The sequence below is a fragment of the Chiloscyllium plagiosum genome, chromosome 2 (genome assembly GCF_004010195.1).
Source record: "Chiloscyllium plagiosum isolate BGI_BamShark_2017 chromosome 2, ASM401019v2, whole genome shotgun sequence".
NCBI lineage: Eukaryota > Metazoa > Chordata > Chondrichthyes > Orectolobiformes > Hemiscylliidae > Chiloscyllium > Chiloscyllium plagiosum.
The window spans coordinates 4,157,963-4,178,957 of NC_057711.1; the positions used below are offsets into that span (position 1 = coordinate 4,157,963).

General features: G+C 43.1%; 1 protein-coding gene across 1 annotated transcript in view; it reads right to left on the bottom strand.

The window, feature by feature from the left end:
* Positions 1 to 20,995, bottom strand: part of LOC122539512 (otogelin-like protein) — a 248,549-nt gene that overhangs the window by 165,521 nt on the left and 62,033 nt on the right. Inside the window, exons 5-6 of the mRNA XM_043674458.1 lie at positions 17,786 to 17,896; positions 2,124 to 2,265 (exon numbers count right to left, since the gene is read on the bottom strand). Of these exons, the coding sequence (XP_043530393.1) occupies positions 2,124 to 2,265; positions 17,786 to 17,896 (253 nt within the window). The remainder of the gene's footprint in view (positions 1 to 2,123; positions 2,266 to 17,785; positions 17,897 to 20,995) is intronic.

Sequence of the window (20,995 nt, forward strand, 5' to 3'; positions counted from 1 at the left end):
TTGACATTTATACCTTTGCTATAAATTTCCAATCCAGGACATTTTCAAAAGCCTTGCTGAAGTCCAAGTAGATTACATCAAAAGCATTGCCCTCATCTATACACCTGGATATGTCTTCAAAAAATTCAATCTAGTTGGTCAGACATGGCTTCCCCTTAATAAAACTGTACTGACTGTTCTTGATGAATCCCTGTATCTCCAAACACCTCTGATTAATTATGTCCCTCAGAATTGCTTCCAATATTTTCCCCGTCACCAAGGGATTAGATTGACCAGCCTGTGGTTTTGTGGTTTATCCCTTGCTCCCCTCTTGAATAATGAAGAAGGGTTACACCTGAAACATCGATTTCTCCAACTCCTGATGCTGCCTGGTTTGCTGTGTTCTTTTAGCTTCCTGTCTGTCTCCCTTTCTTGAATAATGGCTGTTCTCCAATCTGTGGAACCTGTCCTTGGCTAAAGAGGAATTGATACTTTTTGCAAGCACCCCCTCAATTTCCTCCCTTGCCTCACTCAAGAACCTGGGATATGTTTCATCTGGCCCTGGATATTTATCTTACTTTTAAGTCCAATTAGTTGTCTCTTATTGGAGATGATAATTGCCTGACATTTGTGCAGTATGAGTGTTACTAATCACCTTTTAGCCTAGATAATGTCCAGGTTTAATTGCATTTGGATATGGACTACTTCCATATCAGAGGAATTATGAAAGATGTTGAATGTTGTGTAATCACCGGCAAACATCCCCACTTCTGACTAAGGAAAGGTCATTGATGAACCAGCTGAAGATGGTTGGGTCTACAACACCATCCTGAGCAACTTCTCCAGAGATGTTCTGGGGCTGAGGTGACTGACCTCAAATAGCCACAACCACCTTCCATTGTGAAAAGTATAACTCCAACCAGTGGAGAGCTTTCCTCCTGATTCCCACTGACTCCAGTTTTGCTGGGGCTCATTGATACTATACCCAGTAAAATAAGGCCTTGATATCAAGGGCTGTCATTGTCATCCACCTCTAGAATTCAGTATTTTTGTCAATGTTTGAACCAAAGCTATAATGAAATCGGTGAGCCAATTTTTACTGAGCAGGTGCTACTTGATAGCGCTGTTGATGAGATCTTTCATCACCTCACTGATAAATTTAGACTTTAGAACTTAATTTTGGATTGAACTGCATTAGTCAAAATTTTGGCAAATCTCCATCATATAATAGTCTCTCTTCTTCATAGGTTCCTTTAAAATGACCTTATTAATTAGTTCTGAAGAAGGGTCACTGGACCCAAATAGTTAACTCTGCTTTCTCTCCACAAATGTTGCCTGAACTTTTCCAGAAATTTCTGATTTTGTTTCTAATTTCCAGCATCATTAATTAGTTTTTATCATTGCACAACACTGGAAAGAAATTGCACATTCTCTTTTTGGTTCCTCAACAAACTATTATGAAAAGCCATCTTGTATTCATTCCAGGAATATATCCTCAACAGTATTAGCTCTGACTAGTTTTACCCAGTCTATACATAGATCTAAGTTCCCAAGAAGACTGTATTATCCTTGTTACATGCATCTCTAATTTTCTGAGTTATAGCATGACTAAGATGACAATCACATTTTGGCAATCAACAACATGTTTGCTGCGCCTTTGATGTTTTCTAGCTCCACCTAAACAGATCCTACACCATGATCAAACATCCTCTCTCCCTTAATATCTTAATATACTCATCAATTATTTACAACACTTATCATTTATAATTTGATTTTTTGTACACCCTTCCTAAAGATGGAGTAACTTCGTCATTCATTTCCCACTTTTGTTCACCCTGATAGCATACCTTCATAATGGCATGAGATCTTCCTATTTACTTTTGTCTACCTTGTTGCAAATGTAATTATCATTCAGATCAAGAGCCCTTAATTCTGTCTTCTGATCATTTTCACAATCTCTAGCTTTATTTGTTGACACACTCTTTAGTTTGCACTCTTTGTCCCTTTCTGCCACGCTCAGATTATCAATTCACCTCTTACTACTTTGCCCTCTTATCTTATCCTCCCTCTTTATCAAATTTTCCCTCACCTGATCCCTCATTTCCTCTTAAAGGCAACATTATGAACGATTGTAAGGTGCTTACTTCAGTCAGCAGTATTTCACAATTGTTACTTTCATATTCCAACCAAATGTTATCATAAAGAACATATTGTGACTCTCCATAGGCGAAACAAAGCTTTCTGCAGTCCTTTGTGGTGCAATTTATAATCCCCGATTGGCAAGTACTAGAAAATAATGCAAAATAATAATGTAAGAATTAACTACAATAGTAATGATGAAGTGAGCATTTGCTAAACAGATGCTGCCAGGCTTGCTGAATATTTCTAGCCTTTTCTGTTTTTATTCCACATTTCCAGAATCTGTATTTTGAATTTGAGTAATTCTAAATCATTAGGTAAGAAATCTTCTGTTTCATCCCTGAGATTTTTGGAGATTTCAATTTGATTCCTGTAGATCCTTAGGCAATCCAGGAGGATTAGCAACTCCTTTTAATGACAAATTTTAATTTGCACTAAAATTGGGAAAAACCAATCAAACAAAGCAATAAAAGCTCTGAACTTCTGGAATGTATGTAGTTCAGTTTGCTACTCATTTTTTTTGTATTAGCAAAGTCAGCCTGGATTTAATGATGAGTAACATGAGAATAAATAAACAATCTATTGCTGTGTTCCTCTGAGAGACCACAACACTCCCCTCCCCTCAACAGTCACCCAAAATGGTACACTTATTTGAGAGGGGAATAGCCGCTCCTGCCTGCCCAATATCTGGGTGAATCTTTGATGTGATCACACCATCTATACAACTTCCTGTCTCCCGTATGGCCCTCAGTGAGTCCAACGGTAACTCATTTCAATCCCTGCAGTCTGATCTCACAAAAGGATGATACCACTTCACTAACTGTCATTACTATCTCTCTAGTAACTACTGGATTTAAAAAAACATGCCTGCAGTAAGTGTGTCCACCTGCAGCTCCTCTCAGATTGCAGGGATTGGCATTAGTGGCAGTTGGACTCACTGAGGAGCAACCAGGAGGCAGGAAGTTGTACAGATGATGTGATTACATCAAAGTTTCACCCAGATATAGGGGCAGGGACGCAGTGCAGGAATCACCAATGGTTATTCCTCTCTCAAACAAGTATACCACTTTGGATACTGTTGGGGGTGACGGCCTCTCAGGAGAAAGCAATAGCAGCAGCCAGATCAGTCACACCATGATTGGCACTAATGTACAGCAAGGAAGGTCAAAGATGAGACAAGCAGTGGTGATAGGGGACTCTATAGTCAGGGGCACCGATGGGCATTTCTGCGGCTAAGAGCAAGACTTCAGGATGTGAGTTGCCTCTCTGGTGCCACGGTCAAGGATGTTTTGGAGCTGGCACAGGATATTCTGACAGGTGAGGGTCAGCAGGTCCATTTTGATACTAGTAACATAGGTAGGAAGTGAGATGAGGTCCTGCAAAGAGAACTTAGGGGGTTAGGTAGAAAGTTAAAAAGTAGGAACTCTCGGGTTAAAAACTCAGGATTACCCCTGTGTCACAGGAGTGAGGCCAGAAATATGAAGATAATATAGATGAATGTGTGGCTAAAGAGTTAGAGTTGGAAGGAGGGTTTCAAATATCTGGATATTTGGGATCTCTTCCAAGATGGGAGGGACCTGTAGAAGAAAGACAGATCTGAAACTAAACTGGAGGGCTACCAATATCTATGCAGGGGAGTTTGTTTGCCAGTTGGAAGGCAGTAGGTCAGCATGTGGAGTGATTGAGGAGAGGATAAAGGTTAAGGCAAGGAAGTCTAATTGGAAGAACACGCAGGGCCAGGACTGGTGGTCTGAAGTATATTTATTTTAATGCAAGGAATATAACAGGTAAGAAAAATTAACCTCTGAGTTTGGATTAGTAAGTGGAATTATGATGTTGTAGCTGTTACAGAAACCAGCTTGAGTGAAGGTCAGGACTGGTAGTTCAGTGTTCTGGGCTTTACATGTTTCAGACATGACATGGTGGGATGTAAAAGCAGTGGGGGAGTTAGATTACTGATTAAGGAGAATTTCATAGCTGCACTAAGAGACAATATGTTGGAGATCATCTTGATATAACTCAGGAATAAGAAAGGTGCAATCACTACAATGGGGTTATATTGTAGGCCTCCCAATAGCATGTGGAAGATAGTGGAACAGACAACAGCTTCGCTTCACTTGGAGGTCACCATTGATGATGTTACCTAGCCAGGTAATGAAACGTCTGGATATCAAACCTACAGCTCAGCGAGCAAACCTACACCCTAAACCTCAAAATGAGCTACAAACCTTCACAAACCTTGCAAAAAAGTGGAACCGATGTGTCGGTAAATCCTGGAAAGATGTAGAAACAACAGGGCTTTTGAAGTGGATGATTTTAACTTTCACAGCATTGACTTGGATGAAATTCCAGGGACTTAAATGGGGCAGAATTTGTGATGTGCATCCAGGAAAGGTCTCACAAAACAACACGTAAACAGTCCAACTACGGAAAGGGTTGTACTGGAGCTTATACTGGGGAATGAGCCTGGCCAGGTGATCAAAGTTACGGTTTGGGGGCGGGAGGAGGTTGCATTTTGGGAACACATATCATAATTCCATAAGTTTTACGATTCTTAAGAATAAAGATAAGACTGATCCTTCAGTAAAAGTGCTAAATTGGAGGAAGCCTAACTACAATTGCATTTGGCAGGAACTGGGGAAATTAGATTCAGAACAACTGACATCTAACATACGGGAGCTTTTAAAGACCAGTTGATCAGATTCAGGACCAACATGTTCCTGTGAGGATGAAAGATAGGGATGGCAAGATTACAGAATCCTGGATGCCATTTTTAAAATTCATTCATGGGATGTGGGTGTCCCTGGCAGGGTAGCAATTATTGCCCACCAGTTGCCCAGAGGATGATTAAGAGTCAACCACAGTGTCTGGAGTCACATGTAGGCCAAACGGGTAAGACAGTGATTTCTTTCCCTGAAGGACATTAGTAAACAAGGGTTTTTCTTGACAATCGGCAATGGTTTCATTTATTATTATTGAATTCAAATTCCACCATCTGCCATGGCAGGATTCAAACCTAGGTTCCCAGAACATTATCTGAGTCTCAAGATTAATAGTCTAACAATAATACAACTAGGGCATCATCTATTGAAAATTTAGTAAGCACATATTAGGTTTTGGAAATTGAACCCTTAGGACCCTTGGTATACAGAAGGATCTTGGGCTGCAAGTCTATACTTCCCTAAAACTAACAAGACACATGGATAAGATGGTAAAGAAGCATACTTGCCTTCATCAGTCAGGGCACTGAGTAGAAAAATTGGCAAGTCATGTTACAGCTGTATAAAGCTGGAAATGTGTTGCTGGAAAAGCGCAGCAGGTCAGGCAGCATCCAGGGAACAGGAGAATCGACGTTTCGGGCATAAGCCCTTCTTCAGGAATGAGGAAAGTTTGTCCAGCAGGCTAAGATAAAAGGTAGGGAGGAGGGACTTGGGGGAGGGGCGTCGGAAATGTGATAGGTGGAAAGAGGTCAAGGTGAGGGTGATAGGTCAGACTGGGGTGGGGGCGGAGAGGTCGGGAAGAAGATCTCAGGTTAGGAAGGCGGTGCTGAATTTGATGGATTTGACTGAGACAGGGTGGGGGGAGGGGAAATGAGGAAACTGGTGAAATCCGAGTTCATCCCTTGTGGTTGGAGGGTTCCTAGCCGGAAGATGAGGCGTTCTTCCTCCAACCGTCGTTTTGTTGTGCTCTGACGATGTATAAAACATTAGGTAGACCACACTTGGAGTATTGTGTCCAGTTCTGGTCACCAAATTATAAGAAGGATGCATCAGAGATGGTGCAAAAGGGGTTTACCAGGATGTTATCTGGATTGAAGTGTTTTCGGTGGATGGAGAGAGAAAAACTTAGATAGTTTTCACTACAGCAATGGAGGCTTAGCGGCGACCTGACAGAAATATATAAGATTATGAGAGGCATGATTAGAGTGGATAATCAGAGTATATTTCGCAGGGTGGAAATGTCAAATACTAAAGGATTAGTTTCGAGTGTCATCATGGTTGGCACACACATGGTGGACTAAAGACCTATTCCTGTTCTGTGTTCTATGTAATTAAACTACTGGTCTTTAGAGACTGCCAAAATATCTTAAATTATGGCAAGTATAAAACATATCTCAGTAAAGTCAGAATAGAACAGATGGAGCTAAAAAACAGAAATGGCATTCCAGAGGGATGCTTTTGTTTTGGATGTTCAAGCTAAATTAGTTTTCAAGTATTCAGTGAACCAAGAAAAGTTATAAAAAACTAATTATTTCAACTGATCGATAAAAAACTGTAAAAAAAACCCTGAAGATTACTTTTAAGGTTTGTTTTTGGCCAGAGCAGGTTAGGTCATCACAGAGATGTGTGAAGCTTCCCTGGTTTAAATTCATTTGAGGGTTTCGTAAAGAAAAAGGTTGTTGCAGCTTGGACCTGATAAACCAGCCAAAGTCATTATTAATTACAGTTACCCACACTAGAGACAGAATAAATCATTAACTGCATCACTGACTGCCGAGAATATGGATGAGAATAATAAGATAAGAGTCCATGCTGTTGGGGATAGTATATCAGCATGGATAGAGGGTTGGCTAACTAATTGAAGATAGAAAGCTAGGATGGGGCGGGGAGCATTTTTGGGCTGGCAACCTGTATTTGGTGGAGTGCCACAGAGATTGAGGCTGGGGCCACAATTATTTACGATATATTTTAATAACTTGATGAGGAAAGATACTGCTAAGATGACACAAAAATAGATGGGATGGCAAGTGGTGAGGATTAATATAAAGACAATCTGCAGAGGGACACAAATAAATTAAAATAATAAATAAAATTGGCAGATGGGACATAATGTGGGGAAATGTGAGATTATGTATATTAGAGGAGTTGAATTTTATTTAAATGGAGAAAGATTATAGACAGTGACAGCACACTGGGATTGGATGATCCTTGTGTGAAAATCACAAAAAGCTAGCATTCAAGAAGCTTGACACCATCCAAATCAAAGCAGCCCACTTGATTGGCACCATATCCACAAGCATCCAGTCCTTTTGCCACCATCATTCAGGAGCAGCAGTCTGTACCATCTACAAGATGCACTGCAGAAGTTCACCAAAGATTCTCAGATGGCACCTTCCAAACCCACAACCACTTCCATCTAGAAGGACAAGAGCAGCAGATATATGGGAACATCAACACCTTCAAGTTCCCCTCCAAGTCACTCACCATTCGGACTTGGAAATATATCACCATTCCTTTACTGTCGATAGATCAAAATCCTGGAATTCCCTCCCTAAAGGCATTGTGAGTCAACCTTCAGCAGGTGGACTACAGCAGTTCAAGAAGGCAACTCACCATCACCTTCTCAAGGGCAACTAGGGACAGGCAATACATGCTGGCCAGCCAGCAATGCCCACATCCCACAAAATGAATAAATAGAAAAAAATGAATAAATTCAGCAGGCAATAAGGAAAGCAAATGGAATGTTGGTCTTTATTTTAAAGGGAATGGAATAATAAATTAAGGATGTTTCTTAAAACTGTACAAGGCACTAGTCATACAATAGCTGGAATACCGTTGTTAGTTTTAGGTCCCTTATCCAAGGAAAGATATATTGGCATTGGAGACAGACCAAAGAAGGTTCACTCGGTTGATACCAGCAATGGAGGAACTATTTTATGAGGACAGAGTGAGTAGATTGGGCCTGCACTCAGAATAAAGAAGAATGCAAGATCACCTTATTGATACATACAAGAAGCTGAGAGAACAGATTAGATTAGATTACTTACAGTGTGGAAACAGGCCCTTCGGCCCAACAAGTCCACACTGACCCGCCGAAGTGCAACCCATCCATACCCCTACCCCTACATTTACCCCTTTAACCTAACACTATGGGCAATTTAGCGTGGCCAATTCACCTGACCCTGCACATCTTTGGACTGTGGGAGGAAACCGGAGCACCCGGAGGAAACCCACGCAGACACGGGGAGAACGTGCAAACTCCACACAGTCAGTCGCCTGAGTCGGGAATTGAACCCCGGTTTCTGGCGCTGTGAGGCAGCAGTGCTAACCACTGTGCCACCGTGCCACCCATAGAAACTAGCGCCTGGAGGAAACCCACGGTGATACAGGAGAAAATCGCCCGAGGCTGGAATTGAACCTGGGGCCCTAGTGCAGTGAGGCAGCAGTGCTAACCGTTGAGCCACCCCCCTTTTTCAGAAACAGAAACAGATACAGAAAGATTGTTTCCCATTTTGGAACAGTCTAGCACCAGTGGGTATAATCTCAAATAAGAGGTCCCACATTTAAGAGAGAGATGATGAGGAATTTCTTCTTTCAGAGGATTTTAAATTTACCAAACTTTAAATTTACCACACAAAGGTGCTAAGGCTGGGTCATTAAGTATATTCAAGGCTGAGATAGATAGATTTTTAATTAAAGGATTTAAAAGATATGGGGAAATACAGAAAACTAAAATTGAAGACTATCATATCAGCCGTGATCTCATTGAAGGGTGGAGCAGGCTCGACACGGTGAATTGCCTACCTTTGCTCCTACATCTTAAGATTTTATAATTCGGAGCTGAAATTCACTGTTTGAGAATGTGATAGAGGCTGGCTTTCAGGTTTGAATAACAATGCAAAGAGACAAATCAGCCAGACCTGGGGGGAATAGGCAGGGAAGTAAAACTAACAGAGCAGTTCTGACAGACATAACGGGATGAATGGCCTCTTTCTGCCCTTGAACTGTTTGAAAAAACATGTCCTTGGAATGTGGACATTGCTGGCTAGGTCTTAGAAAAAGTGGTTGTTTAACTGCCACTTTGATTGCTGCATTACATCAACGATACCATGATACTGTTGGGGAGGGAGATCCATAATTTTGACCCAGTAACCCTGAAGGAATGGCAATACATTTTCAAGTCAGTATGGTAAGCAGCTTGGACGGATAGAGGTCTCATGTTGGAAGGTGCTGTCGGAGGACCCTTATTGGGATATTGCATTGCATCTTGTAGAAGGAACACACTACTGCCACTCTCTGTCAGTGATGCAAACGATAAATGCTAGCAGTGGGAGACCATAGGAAACCAATGGAAGACTGGGAGGACCTTGCAGCAGTCAGTATCATTTTGAAACAGTATGGGAGGTATGTAGTGAGCCAGTATCACTGTGAAACAGACTGGGAGGAGTGTGCAGTGAGCCAGTATCACTGTGAAACAGACTGGGAGGAGTGTGCAGTGAATCAGTATCACTGTGTAACAGACTGGGAGGAGTGTGCAGTGAGTCAGTATCATTGTGAAGCACTGGGAGGAGTGTGCAGTGAGTTAGTATCGCTGTGTAACAGACTGGAAGGAGTGTGCAGTGAGTCAGTAACATTGTTAAACACTGGGAGGAGTGTGCAGTGAGTAAGTATCATTGTGAAACAGACTGGGAGGACTGTGCAGTGAGTCAGTATCATTGTGAAACACTGGAAGGAGTGTGCAGTGAGTCAGTATCGCTGTGTAACAGACTGGGAGGAGTGTGCAGTGAGTCAGTATCACTGTAACAGACTGGGAGGAGTGTGCAGTGAGTCAGTATCATTGCGAAGCACTGGGAGGAGTGTGCAGTGAGTCAGTAGTGCTGTGAAACAGATTGGGAGGAGTATACAGTGAGTCAGTATCACTGTAACAGACTGGCAGGAATGTGCAGTGAGTCAGTATCACTGTAACAGACTGGCAGGAGTGTGCAGTGAGTCAGTATCGCTGTAAAACGCACGGAGAAGTATACAGGGAGACAGCATTGCTGTGTAACAGACTGGGAGAGTGTGCAGTGAGTCAGCATCGCTGTGGAGCAGACTGGGAGGAGTATACAGTGAGTCAGTATCGCTGTGAAACAGACTGGAAGGAGTGTGCAGTGAGTCAGTATCGCTGTGAAACAGACTGGAAGGAGTGTGCAGTGAGTCAGTATTACTGTAACAGACTGGGAGGAGTGTGCAGTGAGTCTGTATCGCTGTGAAACAGACTGGGAGGAGTATGCAGTGAGTCAGTATCGCTGTGAAACAGACTGGAAGGAGTGTGCAGTGAGTCAGTATTAATGTAACAGACTGGGAGGAGTGTGCAGTGAGTCTGTATCGCTGTGAAACAGACTGGGAGGAGTATGCAGTGAGTCAGTATCGCTGTGAAACAGACTGGAAGGACTGTGCAGTGAGTCAGTATTACTGTAACAGACTGGGAGGAGTGTGCAGTGAGTCAGTATCACAGGGGAAAGTGCAGACTGCAGATGCTGGAGAATAGGTTTGAGACTTTGGTGCTGAAAAATCACAGCAGATCGGGCAGCATCCAAGGCACAGGAGAACCATTCCTGATTAAGGGCTCTTGCCCAAAACATCGATTTTCCTGTTCCTCGGATGCTGCCTGATCTGCTGTGCTTTGCCAGCACCTCACTCTCATCACTGTGAAGCAGACCGTGAGGATAATGCAGTGAGTCAGCATCACTGTGAAACAGACTGGAAGGCGTATGCAGTGCGTCCATATCACTGAAGCAGACTGGGAGGAGTGTGCAGTGCATCCGTATCACTGTGAAACAGACTGGGAGGAGCGTGCAGTGAGTCAGTATCACTGTGAAATGGACTGGGAGGTGTGTGCAGTGAGTTAGTATTGCTGTGAAGCAGACTGAGAGGATGTACAGTCAGTATCACTGTGAAACAGACTGGGATGGTGTGCAGTGAGTCAGATTTGATTTGAAATAGACTGGATAGAATTTAGCATTGAGCAGTCTGTGTGCTGTGTAATGTACTCAGTACAAGACGGAGCAAAAAGACAGCGGTGAACAGTGTTACAGGTGAAGGAATCTCACTGCAGTACAAGGTAAAGTGTCTCTGTGTTTCGAAAGAGTTGATAACATTAGTTCATCTGGATGGTACAGGGAGTTCAAATAGTGAATAATTAGGGAGGGTGGTGGGGGTGATATTGGATGGAGAATAATAACTGTTATTTTTAGGTAGCTAATTAAAATTGAATTCAATCTAACAGCCAATAGACAGCTAGTCATGTCAATTGGTGCCATTTTGTGTTCCACCTGGAGATGTGATCAACCATGGATGCTGAGAACATCCCTGATAATTGGATCTGCAGGACATGTATCCAGCTTCAACTACTCACTGAACGAATGGATCGGCTTGATCAACAGGTGGAGACACGAAGGAGCAGACAAATGGTGCAGAGAATCATAGATAGAAGTTGTGGAAATGTGGTCACACTCAAGGTACAGGAAGATAAATGAGTGACCCTGAAACAGCGCAGGTAGTCAGTGCAGGCGTCCCTGCAGCTGTCTCCCTGTCAAACAAGTATTCCATTTGGATTTGGATCAGTGGGATGGCCCATCAGGTGACAGCAGCAGCATCCAGAGCAGTGGCACTTTGGCTGGCCCTGCTGTACAGAGGGAGGGACAAAGCATATCAGAGCAATAGTAATTAGGGATTTGATAGTCGGGGGAAAGATAAGCACTTCTGCAGCTGCAAGAGAAACTCCAGGATGATAGAAGTGTCCCTGGTGCCATGATCATGTATGTCCTGAGTGGGTACAGGGCATCCTAAAAAGAGAGAGAAAACAGACAGATGTCATTTGCTCTCTAGCTGAGCAGTTTAGTTCAGTCCAGAACTGGTTGGGAATTCAACAGTGAGCTGTGTGGAAACTCTCTCTTTTGCCCTTTTAACTTCAACCTGTAAGCATCTGGCCCTTTTTTGTACTGTGTTTTAAAGGGGGTTTGCTTATTGAGACTGTTGTGTATATTCAGAACAGCATACTTGAGTCTAGTTTGGATAGACTAAGTTCTGTAGGGGTTCTTTATTCTGTCCTTCATGTTTCATTGTGTAATTTTGTAAATAAATTTTTGTCTGTTTTTAACCCGATAGTCCACCTCGCTAACTTTGAGTGATTTTCACTGTACATTTACTGAAACAAATTACAAAGTATATTTTGGGCTGCTTGCTTAATGATTTGAGTGGTCTGGCCTAGTCCATAAAAAGTGATAAGGTTCTTCAATGACAATTCAGGGAGTTAGGTTGTAAACTAAAAAGCAGGACCTGTAAGGTAGTAATCTCAGGATTACTCCCTGTGCCACTTGATACTGAGGTTAGGAAAAGAGTCAGCACGATTGAATACGTGGCTAAACAGCTGGTGTAGTGGGGGAGGGCTTCAGATATGTGGATAATTGGGATGCCCTCTAGGGAAGGTGGGATGCATATATGAAGGATGGGTTGCACCTAAACTGGAGGGGCACCACTACCCTGGCAGGGAGGTTCTATAGTGCCAGTCAAGAGGATTTAAACTGGTGTGGCAGGCAAGTGGAAACCGGAGCAGCAGTTAAGTATAGAACCTGGACAACAGCTTGAGTTTAAGGCAAACTCAAGAGGAAGAGCATTCAGGGAGAGGTTGCTGAGCTCAGCAGAACTGGAGGCTTGGAGTAAATTTCCTTCAATGCAAAAAGTTTAACAGTTAAAGCTGATGAATGCATGCAATTATTATGATGTTGCCATCACAGAGACATGGTTTAAAGAGGGATAGGATTGGCAGCTTAACATTGCGGGATATTGCTGTTTTAGATGACACCGAGGAAGCAAAAGAGAAGGGGAGTTGCATTACTGATTAGTGAACATATCAGAGATGTTTTCAAGGAAGACACCCTGGAGGGGTCTTGTCAGCTACGCATTATGGGTAGAGCTCAGGAAAAGGAAGGGTGCAATCACAATACTGGGATTATACTACAGCCCTCCCAGCTGCCACAGGAGATAGAGGAAGAGATATGTCGTCAGATTCTGGAAAGAGATGAAAATAACAGAATTGTTGTGGTGGGTGATTGTATCATTCCCCACTTGGACTGGGACTCCCTTAGTGGATGAGAAGCAATTTGTTCAATGTGGCCAGGAGAGGATAGTTCAACAAGGGAGGTGGATATACTGGACCTGGTATTGGGAAGTGAGCGCAGCCAGGTGATCAATTTTCAGTCGGGGTACATTTAGGGAATAATGACCATTATTCCATTTGGATACTTATGCATAAAGACAAGGGTGGATCGCAGATGAAGGTATTTAAATTGGGCGAAGGCCAACTATAACCAAATTAGGCAAGAATTTGAGAATGTGGATTGGTCAGAGCTGTTTGAAAGTAAATCCACATCAGACATGTGGGAGTATTTTAAAGACCAATTAATCAGAGAGCACGACAGGCGCATTCCTATAAAAATGAAGGACAGGTATGGCAGGAGTAGGGCATGTTGGATGATGGGGAAATTATTAGCTTAGTCAATAAAAGGAAGCATACTTCCTATCTGCGCAACTAAAAACCAACAAAGTCCTTGAAGAACATAGAAAAAAGTAGAAAGGAGCTCAATTGGGGAATTAGGAGGGCTAAAAGGGGTTATGAAATGTCCTTGACCAGCAGGATTAAGGAGAATCCCAAGAGCATTTATATGTACATTGGGAGCAAGAGGGTAGTTTAGAAAAGATGAGGACCACTCCAGGATAAAGGAGGGATGTTATATGTGGAGTCAGGAAATGGGTGAGATCTTTAGTGAGTACTTTACATATGTATTCACTAAAGGGAGGGATATGAAGGATGTTGAGTTTAGGGAAAGCTGTATGAATACTCTCAAGCAGGTCAACTTAGTGAAGGAGGAAGTGTTGGGTGTCATGAAATAATTAAGATCGACAAGTTCCCAAGGCCAGATAGGATCTATTCCAGGATACTGTAGGAGGCAAGGGAGGAAATAGCTGGGGATTTAACAGATATCTTGGCATCCTCTTTGGCCTCAGGCAAGGTTCCAGAGAATTGGCGAATGGCCAGTGTTGTTCCTTTGTTTGAGGGGAAACAGTGATAATCCAGGTAATTACAGGCTGGTGAGCCTGATGTCAGTGATGGGGAAGTTGTTGAAGATAATGAGAGACAGGATTTATTCACATCTGGAAGTGAATGGACTTGTTGGTTATAGGCACCATGGGTTTGGGTGGGGAAAGTCACATCTCACCAATTTGATTGAGATTTTTGAAGCAGTGATAAGAATGGTTGATGAGGGAAGGACAGTGGATATTGTCTACATGGACTTTAGTAAACCATTTGATAAGGTACCTCATGGCAGGCTGGTACAGAAATTAGAGTCTCATGGGATCCAAGGTAAGCTGGGTAGATGGATACAAAACTGGCTTGGTCATAGAAGACAGTAGCAGTGGAAGGGGTGCTTTATGGAATGGAGATCAGTAGATGTTCCACAGGGATCAATGCTGGGACCTTTTTTGTTTGTAATACATATAAATGATCTGGAGGAAAATTTAGATGGTCTGATTAAGTTTGCAGATGACACTATAATTAGCAAAGTTACAGATAGTGAGGAGGATTGTCAAAAGATATTGTGGGTTATAGATTGCAGATTTGGCACAGAAATGGCGGATGGAGGTTAATTCAGATAAATATGAGATGATGCATTTTGGAAGATCAAACTCAGGTGCAAATTATACAATATGTGGCAGAACCCCCAGGAGCATTGACGTTCAGAAGGATCTAGGTGTACGGGTCCACAGATTCCTGAAAGTGGCAACACAGGTGGATAAGGTGATCAAGAAGACATACAGTATGCTTAATTTCATCGGCTGGAGCATTGAATATTAAGGTTGGTCTGTTATGTTACAGTTATACAAAACTTTAGTTGCATCCCATTTGGAATATTGAATGTACTTCTGGTTACCACACTACCTGAAGGTGTCGACACTTTGGAGAGGGTGCAGAGAAGGTTTATGATGATGTTGCCTGGACTGGAGGGTTTTAGGTATGAGGAGAGGTTCGATAAACTCAGACAATTTTCACTGTAAAAAAGGGAGGCTGAGGGACACTTGATAGAGGTTTGTAAAATTGAGAGGCCTACATAGAATAGAAAGTCAGAGGGTTTTTTTCCAAGGTAGAAAGATCAACTACAAGAGGGCATAGGTTCAAGGTGAGAGGTGGAAAATTTAGGGGAGAAGTGCATGGAAAATTTTTCACACTGAGGTAGGCCGGTGCCTGGAATGCACTGCTAGTGAAGGTGGTAAATGCATGCAAGTTTTGCAACTTTTAAGGCATATCTCATTGGATACATGAACAGGAGGCTAACAGAGGGATAGAAATTGCATGTGGTCAGTAAGTAGTGGGTTTAAATAAGGAATAAGAATTGGCACAGACTTAGTGGGCCAAAGGGCCTATTCCTGTGCTGTATTGAATCGTGTTGGATTGGATTGAATTGTATTGGGTAGAGAACAGAGAATTGACTAGTGGGTAGGAAAGAGTGAGTGGGGATAAGGGCTTCTTTTACAGGTTGGTGACCTGTGACCAGAGTGTTTCCAAAAGGATCAATGCTGGGAACACAACTGTTTAATGGCTTGGATGAAGGAAGTAAACGTACTAAAATTTATATGACACAAAATAGATGGATGCTATTAAAATCTAGCATGTAACTCTGAAGATGGACGAAGGAGATCCAGTAGATGTGGTGTACCTGGACTTTCAGAAAGCTTTTGATAAAGTCCCACATAGGAGGTTAGTGAGCAAAATTAGGGCGCATGGTATTGGGGACAAAGTACTAACTTGGATTGAAAGTTGGATGGCTGATAGGAAACAAAGAGTAGTGATAAATGGCTCCATTTCGGAATGGCAGGCAGTGACCAGTGGGGTACCGCAGGGATCAGTGCTGGGACTGCAGCTTTTTACAATATAAGTTAATGATATAGAAGATGGTATTAGTAATAACATTAGCAAATTTGCTGATGATTCTAAGCTGGGTGGCAGGGTGAAATGTGAGGAGGATGTTAGGAGATTACAGGGTGACCTGGATAGGTTAGATGAGTGGTCAGATGCATGGCAGATGCAGTTTAATGAGGATAAATGTATGGTTATCCACTTTGGTGGCAAGAACAGGAAGGCAGATTCCTACCTAAATGGAATCAATTTAGGTAAAGGGGCAGTACAGAGAGATCTGGGTGTTCTTGTACACCAGTCAATGAAGGTAAGCATGCAGGTACAGCAGGTAGTGAAGAAGGCTAATAGCATGCTGGCCATCATAACAAGAGGGATTGAGTATAGAAGCAGCTGTACAGGGCCCTGGTGAGACCATACCTGGAGTATTGTGTGCAGTTCTGTTCTCCAAATTTGAGGAAAGACATTCTGGTTCACGAGGTCAATTCCTGGAATGGTGGGATTACCTTACACTGAAAGACTGAAGCGACTGGGCTTGTATACCCTGGAGTTTAGAAGATTGAGAGGGGATCTGATTGAGACGTATAAGATTATTAAAGGATTGGACACTCTGGAGGCAGGAAACATGTTTCCGCTGATGGGTGAGTCTCGAACCAGCTTAAAAATACGGGGTAGACCATTTAGGACAGAGATGAGGAGAAACTTCTTCACCCAGAGAGTGGTGGCTGTGTGGAATGCTCTGCCCCAGAGGGCAGTGGATGCCCAGTCTCTGGATTCATTTAAGAAAGAGTTGGATAGACCTCTCAAGGATAGTGGAATCAAGGGTTATGGAGATAAGGCAGGAACAGGATACTAATTAAGGATGATCAGCCATGATCATATTGAATAGTGGTGCAGACTCGAAGGGCAGAATGGCCAATTCCTGCACCTATTGTCTATTGTCAAAGAAGCAACTGAAACTCATTTTTTTGAGGTGGTCATCGTCTGACACATTTTGTGGCACAAATATTACTTACCACTGATCAGCCAAAACCTGGATGTTGTCCAGTCCTTCCTGCCAATGGATACTGCTTCTTTTGTGTCTAAGAGTCAGGAGCATCCTTCTCTGACCTTTTTGGTGGAGGAACTAAATATGGTTGAGCCTAGAATACTACCCTGAGGAGCTCCTGCAGTTAAGTCCTGGGACTGAGATGGTTGACCTCCAACAACCACAACTATCTTCCTTTGTACTAATTATTAATTTAACCAGTGGAGAATTATCGTATTGAGCCACATTGACTTCGGTTTTGCTTAGGCCCCTTGACACCATATTCAGTTAAATGCTGCCTTGATATCAAAGGCAGTTACTTTCATTCCATCTCTGATTCTGGGGCTCAGATTGTTCAATCAAGTTCAGAACCACTATTTTCAAGCCTGATTGGAAAAAAAAACAAACTTAACTTCCTCCAATTTTTATGAGCTATTTTCAGATCAAGGGTAACTCTCAACTGACACAGTGCAGGAATTCTCCTCAGGAATGGCACAATGTACACAGCAGTCATAACCCTTTTTACGTCACTAGGTGCTGTATTCCAGTAGGTAAAGTTCCATAAAATTTGATTCTGGTGGTATATGTGTATCTGTGAATACATGAATATGTAGTTGTGTAAATACATCAGGTAGGGTAGTTGAGGTTAGAGGGTAGGTGCCCCTTTGGTATGGTAGTGGGGTGGTGGAATAGAAAATGGGTAGGGTGACAGGGTAGCAGTATGGCAATTGGGTGAGGTGACAATGTCGCAGCTGAATAGAGTGCTAGGTGGGTAAAGTGATGGGTGTCAGAAGTAGGGTGGTCAAGTTGTAGGATGACAAGGCTGTAAAATCAGATTACGGGAGTGTCTTGGCTGGAGAGTTGCAAGTCCCAAATGCAGTGTGCGTGATTGCAGTCACAACCTAATTTCTTGACATGATTCCTTCTGACATTCCTCCTTCCAAGCTTCCATATTTTATAACTCACCACACATTGCAATCACTCTGAATGACCTCTTTTGAAGAATATAACTGGCCCTCATGTATGCATGGACACTGGGTCTTGTTAATGCAGTTACCTTCTGGGCTTCGAACCAGGCTATGAAAGATAATTCAAATAAATTAGCACAGAACAGAGTTTTGAGTAAACCATGTCTACATTGTTCTCTCATAGCATAGTAATATATGAACAGAAGTAGGCCAGTCGGACTATCGAGTCTTCTGATTATCCAGGCTAACACACCACCTCCAACACCAGGGGTTCCTATTAAGTTAGCTATGTGCGCTAAATTATCAAACACCTTTTGGAAATCCAAATATATTACATCTTTAGCTGAGCTTTTATTCATCCTGCTTATTATGTCCTGAATAACAGTTATAAATTTGTCAGGCATGATTTCCCTTTCATGAAGCCATGCTGACTCTGCTTGATCAGGCTCTGTATTTCTAAATACTCTGCTATTACTTTATAATATGTACCAACATTTTGCTAATGACAGATGATAAGTTAACTGGTCTGTAGTTACTGTTTGTGGTCTCCCTCACATCTTGGATAAGGTTGGTGCATTGACAGCTTTTGAATCTTCCAGGAACTTTTCAGATTCTACGGGTTCTGGAAGATTCTTACTAGGATGTTCATTATCTCAGTAGCAACTTACTGTAAAACCCAAGGTTACAAGCCATCGGGTCCAAAGGATTCCTCAAACTCATCATCCTTTAGTTTCCTAGTACTTTGTCTCAGTAATCGTTATAATGTTCTCTCCACCAATATTAGTGAGTTGATTACTTAGCAGTTCTGCAATGCTAGCAATCCTCTGTCATGAAGACTAATGCAAAGTATTTACTATCTCTATTGCCACTTCCTGGTTCCCCTTTATTATTTCTCCAGCTTTGTTCTTAAGAGACATTGTTCATTTTGTCTCTTACATATATTTTGATTCATTCAATGGTGTGGATATTGCTAGCTGGGCCAGCATTTATTACTCATCCCTAATTGCCCAGAGGCGTCTGGTGAAGAAACTGTGGGTCGGGAATCACATGTAGGGCAGACCGGGTAAGGGTGATAGTTTCCCTCCCTAAAGACCATGAGTGAAGCAGATGGTTTTTTCAATAACCAACAGTGGGTTCATGGTCTTCATCAGACTTGTAATTCTATATTTTTACTAAATTCAAATACCGACATCTGCCATGGTGGGATTTGAATACAGGTTCCCAGAACATTGCCTGGTTCTCTGGATTAATGAGGAGAAAGTGAGGACTGCAGATGCTGGAGATCAGAGCTGAAAATGTGTTGCTGGAAAAGCGCAGCAGGTCAGGCAGCATCCAGGGAACAGGAGAATCGACGTTTCGGGCATAAGCCCTTCTTCAGGAATGAGGAAAGTTTGTCCAGCAGGCTAAGATAAAAGGTAGGGAGGAGGGACTTGGGGGAAGGGCGTCGGAAATGTGGTAGGTGGAAACCAGTGGGGTTCTGTCCTGGTGAGGACCAGTGGGGTTCTGTCCTGGTGAGGACCAGTGGGGTTCTGTCCTGGTGAGGACCAGTGGGGTTCTGTCCTGGTGAGGACCAGTGGGGTTCTGTCCTGGTGAGGACCAGTGGGGTTCTGTCCTGGTGAGGACCAGTGGGGTTCTGTCCTGGTGAGGACCAGTGGGGTTCTGTCCTGGTGAGGACCAGTGGGGTTCTGTCCTGGTGAGGACCAGTGGGGTTCTGTCCTGGTGAGGACCAGTGGGGTTCTGTCCTGGTGAGGACCAGTGGGGTTCTGTCCTGGTGAGGACCAGTGGGGTTCTGTCCTGGTGAGGACCAGTGGGGTTCTGTCCTGGTGAGGACCAGTGGGGTTCTGTCCTGGTGAGGACCAGTGGGGTTCTGTCCTGGTGAGGACCAGTGGGGTTCTGTCCTGGTGAGGACCAGTGGGGTTCTGTCCTGGTGAGGACCAGTGGGGTTCTGTCCTGGTGAGGACCAGTGGGGTTCTGTCCTGGTGGCGGTTGGAGGGGCGGGGCTCAAGGGCGGAGGAGCGGGAAGTGGAAGAGATGTGGTGGAGGGCACGTCGGGGGGAAGACCATTAATCTCTGGATTAATGGTCTAGCAAAATACCACTAGGCCTTTTGTTTCCTATTTCTGACACTGGATTTATAAACAAATTAAAAGCAAAAACAATCCAAATACTCTATGACGAACCTTTGTCACATGGTATGGATTTTCCTTCCTCACTAGGATATATGTGGTGTTAGTCATAATTTATGTTCTGAACCACCTGCCATTGTTCCTCATCAATACTTTCTGCTAAACCACCTTCCTAATCCACTCCAATAAACTCATCCCTCATCCCTATAGAACATAGAACATTACAGCGCAGTACAGGCCTTTTGGCCCTCGATGTTGTGCTGACCTGTCATACCAATCTGAAGCCCATCTAACCTACACTATTCCATGTACGTCCATATGCTTGTCCAATGACGACTTAAATGTACTTAAAGTTGGTGAATCTACTACCGTTGCAGACAAAGCATTCCATACACTTACTACTCTCTGAGGAAAGAAACTACCTCTGACATCTGTCCTATATCTATCACCCCTCAATTTAAGCTATGCCCCCTTGTGCTCGCCGTCACCATTCTTGGAAAAAGGCTCTCCCTGTCCACCCTATCTAACCCTCTGATGATCTTGTATGTCTCTATTAAGTCCACCTCTCAACCTTCTTCCTTCTAACGAAAACAGCCTCAAGTCCCTCAGCCTTTCCTCATATGACCTTCCCTCCATACCTGGCAACATCCTAGTAAATCTCCTTTGCACCCTTTCCAAAGCTTCCACATCCTTCTTATAATGCGGTGACCAGAACTGTACACAATACTCCAAGTGCGGCTGCACCAGAGTTTTGTACAGTTGCAGCATAACCTCATGGTTCCAGAACTTGATCCCTCTATTAATAAAAGCTAAAACACTGTATGCCTTCTTAACAACCCTGTCAACCTGGGTGGCAACTGTCAGGGATCTGTGTACCTGAACACCGAGATCTCTCTGCTCATCTACACTACCAAGAATTTTACCATTAGCCCAGTACTTTGCATTCCGGTTACTCCGACCAAAGTGAATCACCTCACACTTGTCTGCATTAGACTCCATTTACCACCTCTCAGCCCAACTCTGCAGCTTATCTATGTCTCTCTGTAACCTAGAACATCCTTCGTCGCTATTCACAACTCCACC